At 39.0% G+C, this 11,089-nt stretch overlaps 1 protein-coding gene across 1 annotated transcript; it reads right to left on the bottom strand.

The window, feature by feature from the left end:
* Positions 1-509: 509 nt before the first annotated feature.
* LOC136226573 (polyadenylate-binding protein 8-like) lies at positions 510-5,465 on the bottom strand. The gene is made up of 9 exons (XM_066015140.1): positions 4,850-5,465; positions 3,548-3,666; positions 2,769-3,425; positions 2,605-2,682; positions 2,422-2,511; positions 2,126-2,263; positions 1,772-1,945; positions 1,488-1,691; positions 510-937 (listed from the first exon to the last, which is right to left on the bottom strand). Exons 1-9 carry the CDS (start codon positions 5,079-5,081, stop codon positions 695-697), a joined length of 1,935 nt encoding a protein of 644 aa, XP_065871212.1. The 5' UTR covers positions 5,082-5,465; the 3' UTR covers positions 510-694.
* Positions 5,466-11,089: the final 5,624 nt, after the last annotated feature.

The raw sequence follows: 11,089 nt of genomic DNA, 5'->3' as shown, positions 1-11,089 counted from the left end.
ATCACAATCTCACATTCAGCCATTTCAACAACTTGAATATAGCGAAGAAGTACTGTACACACGAAGACCATAGCGAGTAGAGTGTTAAGGAAATAAATAGAACGGGAAGTTAACAAGCAATAAACATTGAAGAATTTAAATAACACCCCTACCGATGACTATCACAATCTCACATTCAGCCATTTCAACAACTTAACAAGCAATAAACATTGAAGAATTAAACCGATATTGATAGATGAAATCTCATCCAAATGCCTCTACCATATCACCACCTCTATCTGTCATGAATAAATTTTCATTGCCATCTATGTTGCACAGACACAGAAATGGAAACCGGTCAATGTTACCTCCAAAAAACATAGCATTCAAACGCAATGGGATATAGACACGGACATGAAATGCTACTAAAGTACTGTCCGTGCAACATAGATTGCCATGTATTTTGCAAGGCAGCAGATGTGTTTTCTTTCAACACGAAACAGCTCAACGTTACCGTTCCAAGCAAAACATAGCCACAAAAGTGCTTAACACTCAGATAAGCAAAAAGTAACAGTATGGAATGTCACAATCATCAAAACCAAATCCTCAAAAATCTCAGTAAAACCCAAAACCAGTTCCTACGCTACCAAGAAAACTAGTCTAAAATGTACCAGAAACACATCAGGTCTTTCATCTCAATCCCCTCACATTTGGCCTAAGAAACAAGGTTTTCACTCAATGACAATGAGGCAAGTTGATCAGCGGCACCACCGGCTTGTTGCTGCTGAACACTTCTAAGAACCTCCATAGCTTCAGCAACCTTTGATTTGAGAGCTTCCGGTGATTCCAGCAAGTGCAAGACCTCAGTCTGATCCATCTCCAAAAGCATGCCAGTCACCTTAGCTGCTGCATCAGGCTCCAGCTGTTCAACTAGAGGGTAGAGATTCTCACCCAGCATCTACACCAATTGATCCCATGATTAAAATCAAGTTATGTTAATTTGAAAAATTTTATTGAGTTTTCAGTATCAGCTACTTTAACCATTAATGGCCAATTGGTCAAATTATAAACAGCATTAACTGTTCACCGTTGGCCAATAAAGATTTAACAACTGGCATCCGATAAGACATCCAAATCAGAGCTTTTTTACTTTCTCTTGCTTCCAAGAGAGCAAACTCAATATCCTGAACAATTCTTTGTGCAATAGGATGCCACACGCCTCGAGTTGCAATCAATAAAAGACTAATATATATAATATATATACATTGAAGTTATGGAACTAATATTCTAAACCTTCAAGAATTGGCCAATGAAACCCTATCGAATCCATGTAATTTTTTACATGGAATTTCTTGAAAAAAAAAATTATATATGCATATATATATATATATATATGTGTGTGTTTTGAAGTTATGACACTAATTTTCTAAACCTTCAAGAATTGGCCAATGAAACCCTATTGGGCAGTAAAAAAAAAATTAGACAAATAAGAAGCAGGTCATTCATACCGTTCTCTGCTGCTCTGGTGAAGCATTTGCAAGAGCACTAGCCAAAGCACCAATAGGAATACTTTGAGAGAGACCTGCCTCACGCAAAGGAATCCCACCCATGTCATAAGGAACCGATAGCATGCCTCCTCCAACACCAGACATTGAGACATCAGGCATGCCACGGCCAGGAGGGTAGCGATAGACACGTCCCCTTGGAAGCATCTGCAATCGAACATGTCTGTCAGATAAAGGAAATCCCTAATGCCAATCATCTAATGAGAAAGAAAGAGGCCAATGTGAACCTGCTGCTGCATCATTGGGACTGGCTGCTGGGATTGCTGACCAGCTCCTGCCCGTCGACCACCAGGACGCTGTCCTTGCTGTCCTTGCTGAACCATTGGAACGAAGAAATTTGGCATAGGAGCTCCTCCAGGCCTCATGCCAGGTACAAGCTGCTGCTGATATCCAAATCCTGGCTGGCAATGGTTCATAAAACAAACATACCAAACAAAGGACCTTATTAGTAAAATGACTATTATTGAAATGCACTAGAGTTTACTTGACTTGTCAAGAAAACAAAAACACTTACTATGATCAGATTAAAAGAACATGTTATTTCCATTATTAACGGATTCAACATTAAGAAAAAGGTGTACCTGTGGAGGAATGATAGCAGGTGGAGCTTGTCCATAGAATATCTGCTGTCCAATTCCTGGACCACCAGGAGGATACATTGGCATGCGAGGACCAACAGATGGTGCCATTGCAACTGGTCTCATTTGGGAGAATTGAGCCTGTATCCAAATACCATTTCTTTACTTTTTGTACTGACGCTCATTAGAAGTTAATAATAATGACATCTTTGGTACATATCCATTTAATACATTTGAAAAAACAAAAACGTAAGTCCCATTATGTGGAGGCCACAAAGTTTCATGAAGAAATATTATACCTGCAACCTAGCTCTCCTGTCTTCCTTTCGTTGCGCCAGTGCAACATATAAAGGTTTGCTAACTATCATTTTACCATTCATCTCCATAAGCTATCACAACAAAAATATCATTTCAATGGTTTTATGGGCTTTAAAGAACTTAAATAAAAAATAAAAAAATAAAAAATAAAAAACAGCGCTTACAGCTCTAGATGCCTCCTCAGGAGTTGAGAATGCTACAAACCCTGAACCTCTGCTTATTCCATTAGGATCTCTCATAACCTTTTCACATTAAAAAGGAGTTTGATGCGGGTGCAAGAAGATTAAATAAACCTAACCGTAAACAATTCAACAATCAATTTGATTACCTTGCATGACGTGATTGTTCCAAATGGGGAAAAGAGCTCCTTAAGCTTTTCATCAACTATGCTATCATCTAGATTTTTAATGTACAGATTGGCCCCCTGAAACTTGTCAGCTGCCTCCTTCATGCTCTGCTCAAATCGTGTTTTCAATTCATTTTCCCTCTCAGATTTCTTTTGGGCCTTCCCAACATACCACTCCTTGTCATCAACTTTTTTTCCATTAAGTGCATCAACAGCTCTTGCAGCATCATCTGCATTCTCAAAGTTGACAAATCCAAAGCACCTTGACTTCCCGTCCCCATCCCTCATCACCACAACACTAGTTATGGGTCCAAATTCACCAAAACTTTTCCTTAAATCTTCTTCACCTGTCACTTCAGCAAGATTCTTCACAAAGACATTATTGAATCTAGTCTTGTCAGTTGAAGTGTCTCTTTCCTGCTTGCGAAGGAAGGGTCCCACATACACTTGCTTATCATTCAACAGCATACCATTCAACTTCTCTATTGCCTTTTGGGCAGCTTCCTCGTTGTCAAACTGGACAAATCCATAGCCCTTGGACTGGCCAGCAGAATCAGTAGCTACCTTGCAGGAGAGAATATTTCCAAAAGCAGAGAAGGTGTCATGCAATGCCTTGTGGTCAATTGCCTTATCCAAATTCTGCGAGGGGATGTTAAAACACAATATAGTTTAGTTAGAAAATATACAAGAGTCTTGGGAAGCCTAAATAATACAAATAAACATAGCAGCAAAAGTAGATCCTCTTCAGCAGATAAGAATACCTTGATAAAGATGTTACCAGCCCCACTTTTGCGGATACTTGGGTCACGATGTGAATACATGATTCTGATGGGGTTTCCATTCAGAGGGGTGAAATTCAGCATATCCAATGCCCTTGCAGCTGTCAATAGTTTTGAGAGCAAGAGAGGAAGTAAGATTTTGAGCAAAACCAAAGGAAAGAGCGCAAGCTTTAAAACTTTTCACCACATGCAAATTCATATCTTAAACATGATTTATGGTAATAATCTAAAAATAAGAGATTATTGTTCTCAGATAAAAAAATGTAGTATAGTGAAATTCTATATTTCACATTTTTACAATGTGGAGAATGCAACAATTGTAACTTTCTTAATGCTTGTGATTCCATATCCCATTAAATATTGATTACGTTGCACATTTTATCCCAAATACTGATTCTAAGATTATCCAACTTACAATAAAAATGATATGATAAAGTACAACAGCCTGATTAAAAGTGCACAAGTAAGCCATAGCATATACAAGACATTTCATACGTATCGCAGTAAGTAAAGGCACTGACAATGGCCTTGGAACACTAAAGAGACAAAGATAAGATAATACATTTCAAAGATGCATATACATCACAAAAGAACAAAACTTTTAAGTCACATCTCTAGAACTTCATTGGGTATAAATAACTTCTTCTCATGGTTATACATTGAAGAGCAAGGTTCAAGAGACAAATATAGCAATAAATTATCTCTTCTTCTATGATATATCAAGAGGACAGAAGCATTGAACCCATAAAATAATTGCATGGGTGGCTGTTCTATATTAAAGTATCGAAGAAAATATAAATATCCATATGCCAAAGCACAAAGCATTCCTGATGCAAAGTCAGGAATACCAACGACATCTCTACAAATACGCACACACAAATATTTGAGTCTTCTTTATCTCCATCGCATCAAATCACATAATTTGTTATTACATTTTGCAAAATAAACTACCAAAATCACAGTTAAAAAGAACAAATATATTCGTTTACATCCAAGAGATTTGGATGTCAATTGGCAGTAGGGCATACAGATTAACACAATCAGTAATAATTATTTATATCCAGAAGTGAAAATTTAACTTAATCGGAAACTTACAGAGTAGGAAATACAAGTCATAAAACAAGCTTTCTACTATGTATTAATGCAATTACTAATTTTAACAATCGATACAACACTTATCAGAGCAATTTCCAAAAAAAAAACCTTCCTTCCACAGTCAATCCTTAACTAATCACAAAAATTGGAAGAAAAAACAAAATTTTCAACAAAAAAAGGAATACACACCATCTTGAGGATTGCTATAGTTCACATAGCCGTAACCCAGAGATCGTCGGGTAGTCAAGTCTCTGCAAACCCGAACGGAAACCACTTGTCCGACTTGATTAAACAGATCGTACAAGTGCGAATCAGTCACGTTCTGCTCCAGATCCCCAACGTAAAGGGAAGTCGTCACAAACTGCGGGTTGTTTCCGCCGTTCACACCCTGCGCCTGAACTGGAACCTGAACCTGTGCCATCTCTCCTCTTTTTTTCTCTTCAAAAATTTTTTCCAAATTTTTTTGATTTTTTTCAATTTCTCTTCCCTCTCCTCTTTTTATTCTAATAAATTAAAAAAAAACAACACCAATCCTAACTCTTCTCTCCCTAGGAAACAACAAACCCTAATTGATAAATACTCGCACACACCAAGTGCTTGATAAAAGATCTAACAGATAAATTTGTTTTTCGGCTCTATTTTTTCTGCTTTTTTTGTGGGGGTTTTGTATTTTGATAGGGAGGAGAGGGAAGGCGGAGAAGGGAACGATGATATTGGCCGCCGGGAAGACTCTGGCGCCGCCGAATCAGAAACCGATAGAGAGAGAAAGTGGGCAGAATAAAACTGCACTTGAAAGGAAAGAGTGAATGGGGGCTAAAACAAGGATATAAACCTAGAAAAAGAGAAAACCCTAAAGTGATGAAAATAGGAAGATCTCAGCCGTTGGATTTCGTGGGACCCACCTGATGACGGAAGTGAAGAGGTAAACGGAGTAACTGCCGGACGGGATATTTAGGATAAGGAAATCAGCGGTTTATACTTCACTCGCCGTGAGAAGCGCGTGGTTAAATACTGCTCTCAGTGTATTATTTTGGCCTTAACGTGTAAATTAAGTTCTTCGATGAAGTATTTCTGTTCATTAAGTTAAATGTATTTATAGAGTTGCAAAATAATTGTTTTTCCATAAATGTAATTAAATTTATTTTTTATTTAATTATAACTAACTTGTTGTAAATTACAACTACGGTCCTCCAAGTACCAATGAAAGACTAAGAGCATCTCCAATTTTATTTTTATTTTTTTCAAACCATGAGGTAATTTTGAATGGTCCACACCACCGCAACGATACATTTAAGTCATGTATGTTGGTCCCGTGTGATTAGTTCCAATAGGGGGTTAGGAACTAATGTAACTTTTTTACTAATTTAATTATACTGACTTGATAATTTTGATGAGTTTGTTAACTCAGCTTTTGGTTAGCACGGTCCATCTCAATGTAAGACAGCTTTGGTCAGATGTTGACTAAGGCTGTTTTACTCGTGAGTTGGGAATTGACACTTTCTGTGGTCAGCTTCCAACTCAGCACTCTGATTCATTCAGTATCAGTTTAAATGATTTATATGCTGAGTAAATTCAACAGACAACACATGCACACACACACACATATATATATATATATTGAGAGAGTTAGAAATTACTCAGTATGACTTATCCTGGTTCGGCCTCTCTGCCTACGTCCAGTCCCTAGAGTCCTCCGGACTTTTGGAATCCAATACTGAGCTCTTTAAAGGTAGAGCACAAACCGTTTACAAGGCAGTTGAATATGCAAGAGTACCGTCCTCTATTCTTCTACTCAACTCCTACTAAGCACCACAACCTAGTACTTAGATTTCTCTACCACTGAATGTTTACAACTAAACACTCAACACAACACTCTCAATATCACGATTGATACAAGTTGTTCTTTTTCAAATGAAGAACACTTTAGATGATTACAAACAATCAATCTAGCATTTACACAGGAATAGAAAATGGATGTAAGATCTCTTTCTTGTTTTTGAGTGCTTTGAACTTGTTTTTCTCTCTTTTATTTTTCTTTCTGTATTTCGGCAATGATCCAAGGAGTATGATTGTCTTTATATAGATGAAGACCTGGATGAGGATCATTTCAAATGATTTAGCCGTTAAGTCCAAAACGGCTCTTTTAGGAGATAGCTTCTGGTCAGCTTCAGGTTTTGCAGGCCAATCCTATCCTCTGATTTCTTCAGGCGTCAGTCTTGTCTTCTTCCTGCAGACGTTGTCTTTTTATGGCAGTTGTCTTTTAGCTATAATCTGTTGACCCATGCATCTCGGAATGTGTCTTTTGCGTAATTCCGAGGATTCAATTATTGGTGCAGAAGGTTTGCAAAACTTGTCTTCTAGTGCACGGATCTCTCATGCTGTCCAGAAGATTTACTCAGCTTCTTCTTTATTCGTTGTCTTCGTTTGTTGTCAACTTCTATGTTGAGTTCTGTTTTGCAAGACAACTTTTGAGAGGGCTTTTAATGCTGAGTTTCATTCTTCTTTACTTTGTTGAACATCAGACTTCTATTCTTTGATACTGAGTTTGATTCTACTCAGCTTGTGCGTTGATCTCATACTGACTTCGTCCTGTCTTACTTTTTATATCTTTTTGTATTTAAGTTTATACTCAACATTGAACAAACAGATTAGTACAATTAAATCAAAGCACTTAAATTTAATTGTCTCTTAATCATGGATGATTTTGTCAAATCAAAATCTTGTGGAAAGGTGTTTCAACAAACTCCCCCATTTTGATGTTGGCAAAATGCATAATTATGGAACTCAGTTTTGAAATTCCCCATGATTGAATTATTTTTCATATTTCTGAAATTACTCCCCCATAAGGGTTGCATCTATTGTCCTAACTTGATTCTAAGCCTTCCAAGATTTAATTGCTTACACTGATTTGGTTCAATTCTAGAACTTCCAAGATCTAATTTAGATGAGTCTAGGTCAGATTTCAGAAATGGTTAAATACTCAGTTTGATACACAGATTGTTTTGGTGTTTAACGTATACTGAGTATGTTTACTTTTACTTGTTTGTTCAATTTTGATCGATCAACTTTTAGCACATAACATTAGGCATGGTATTTAGATAATTCAAAGAGAATAGTTCTTAACATAGATTAACATATTAAGCACACAAAATATTAAACACAAAAAAAAATCAAACACAAAGTTCATGCTAAGTCCTGAGGCTACTTTTTCTTCTTTAAGGTAGCTTGAGCTTGATGCTCAGCTTGACATTTGTCTTTTCCTTTGTCTTTGCTGCCTGATGCACCACCTGCGTGCTGAGTTCCATCTTATCTTTTCTCCCCCATTTTGCCATCATCGGGTGGAGGAGGAATGAAAGTATCATTTCTAGCAGCAGTCGACAAGGCGTTGGAATAACGCTTCAACCTTTTTGTACTCTCTCTCAGGCCAACTATAACGGGGACACCATCATCTTGAATAGATCTAGGAACCCGTAGGGAGCTACTCAGTATGCTGATGAGAAACTCATGAGATTTGCTGATCCAGGAGACGGACTCAGTGAGCTGGGCATAGGATTGGTGGTACATTTTGAGTACAGCTGAGTCATAGAATTTGCATTGATCATGTATGGCTTGCGAAAAGCTCGGAAGTGCATCAGTATTGACTGGGTCAACATCCATCTTTTCCTTATTGACATTGAGTAGACACATAGCTTCACTCAGTTGATCAATAGTACACTGAGAAGTGGAGGAAATCAATTCTCGTGTGCAGTTCAGATCAGAGGTCAACTTTGAGAAGTGTTGGTTCAACTTAGCAGAAGTGGCATACTCAGGATGACCCGTAGATCCAATGTTGGCCAGGTCCGTGGTCAGCTTAGCAAAGTAGTCTTTGAGCTCAGTAGAAGTAGTCTTTACGTCAGAGAGACTCTGGACTTTGCCTTCAAATGCATTCATGTGGTTGACCATCATGAGCAATAGTTCAGTTATCTTGGCAATTTGGTCTTGCTTGGGTTGCTGTGTCTGGACCGTGGTCATAACACTGATGAGATCTTTGAGGCTTCGAATTTCATTCATAAGTGGAGTGATGGATGTAATTTAGGAGGACTCAAGATTTGCAGCCCCAGCAGCATCTGTATGACTAGGATTCAAATCCTGAAGAAGAGACTGAGCAGAGGCAATGATTCTGTGCCCAGACTCAGTAGCACCCAGATAGGCCAATGTGCCAGCAGGATTGGACTCAGAGGCAGGAATTGAAGTTGAACTTGATGGTGGTGGAGCTGGCTGCTTATCAGATTGGTTTGATTGGTCAATGGTTGGACCTTGTGGTAGCTCAGTTCGAGGAGCTGAGTGCTCAACATCTTGTGTATTCTGAGTTTGCGGTGAAGGACTTACAGAGATGTTGACCTGCTCAATGTGATGTGGAAGTTGAGCAGGTTGTTCCATAGTTTGCTCCCCATCTTGAGCATCTTGGACTTCGAGCTCTATCTCGGCAGAATTTGGATTTTCCAGAGTCTTGGCGTGTTCCTTAGTATAAGTAACAGAGGCTTGATTTTCCGCAGATTCCTTAGGAGGAGACTCACTATTGTTAGAAAAATATCTGAACTGGATGTCAGACAGATCAGAAATTGGGTCCCGAAGTGGAGAATCACCTAACAGATCAATAAAAGGTGCTTTGTAGGCTTTCTTCTTTAGCCTTTTGAATGTCTTAGTTTGAGGGGGTGAAGGGTCAGCTTGAATATCCTCACTTGAGTTGGAAGAGGAGTTGTCTCTAAGCTCAGCATTGATCTCATCTTCTGCAATGTCATGTTCGATGAGCTCAACATCCACTGTTTGAAGTGCCATATTTGGATTCTCCTCTTGCTCAGCATTATCCTCAGTCTGTGTTTGCTCAGCATGCTCTTCTTCCTGAATATCAGGCTGGGCGTCATCATTTATCTGTTCTTCCTCTTCTTACTCAATAGGGGTTTGCTCGAGGTCAATCCCGAGACTTTTGACGAAATGTGACTTTGGAGGGACAACCCAGTCGAGGGGGTCAGCTTCAAAAAATTTCAATGCAGAGCTTCTCTTTTTCTTCTGCAGAGGTTGTTCTGGAGTTTCTTCACTCTCCTCTTCGGGCTCAACTTGCCCTTTTCGTTTCTTTGCTGACCTAGGTGTTTGGTCAGTATCAACTTTCTTCCCCTTAGATACAACTCGTACCTTCCTTGGGACAACATCAACATCTTTTGAGCATGTTTCAAGTGTTTTTCTCTTCTTCTTTGTCTTTGCTGGCTCAGCAGACTCAGCAATGGCTTTCTTTCCTTTCTTTGGTTCCACTTCCTGTTCAGCATCATTTTCTTCTTCATTTTCCTCAACATCTTCAGTCCCCTTCCAAGGCTGGTTGAATATTAACCCAAACAGCAGAGCCGCTGTAATTTCATTTCCCAAACTCTGAGTTTCATTGATTGTTTCTATTTTCTGATCTTCGAGGATTTTAGTGATTAGGGATCTCAGTCTGAGTTTCTTACCTCCTCGTTGAAGTGCACCGACTAGAAACACCGGCATATTGAGTGGGTTGTAGGTCAGCATGTGCCATATGAAGCACTGCTCGAAGTTGGATGCCGACGATACTGAGTTGAGCTTTGGGAAGATGAAGTTGGTCAATATGTAATGAGAAATCTTCTGATTTTGCCCCATACAGGTGTTGGGTATCTCTCCTTTGTGATTCTTTGGTTTGCAGAATCCTTTGACATGGTCAAGCGTTTCTTTGGTTGTCCTAAACTCTTTCCCTTCTTCTGGCAGGTTGAGTAAGGTTGCTAGGTAAGATGGGGTGATTGTAATCTTGTGCCCCTTGACGGAAGTTTCCAAGTAGTCAGCATCTTCTTCATCGACATAAAGATTGGAGTAAAATTCCCTAACTAACCTAGGATAAGTTTTCCCAGGGAGAGAGAAGAGTCCTACCCATTCATTCTTCTCAATCCACTCACAGAAGGGTTTTTCAGCGGTGATGAAGCTGGGAGAGAACCATCTACACTTCAGAACTTCCAGATTGTTGACCTTCTTGTGAACTTTGACCATGTTCCTTTCCTTGGGCTTCTTTGAAGAGCTTGCTAGGTCAGCTTGAGGGTTTTTGTTTGGAGTTTGGTTAAGCTGTGGAGGAGATTTTGGATTTTCATCGGTGTGATGTTTGCCGGAATCACCACCGGAGACATTCTAAGGGTTCGACATTTTCTTCTCAGAGTTTTTCGAGGGATTTTGAAATTCAGAGAGAGAGAGAGATTGGAAAACCAAAGGATTCAAGCGTAAAGATGATTAAGTGGGAAATCTTCCACTTTTTATAGAGATTTTAAATCGATCCTATTCGTTGGACTAGCCGTTTTTCCCTTGGGATATTCAATCGACAGAGATTCTGTCACTTATGACACGTTCGGCGCATGGGCTTTGCCTTTATTGCTTACGTTATCCCAGGTGCCCTTT

The sequence above is a fragment of the Euphorbia lathyris genome, chromosome 4, assembly GCF_963576675.1.
Source record: "Euphorbia lathyris chromosome 4, ddEupLath1.1, whole genome shotgun sequence".
NCBI lineage: Eukaryota > Viridiplantae > Streptophyta > Magnoliopsida > Malpighiales > Euphorbiaceae > Euphorbia > Euphorbia lathyris.
The sequence above is the reverse complement of the archived record's forward strand: the minus strand, read 5'-3'. Positions and strand labels throughout refer to the sequence as shown.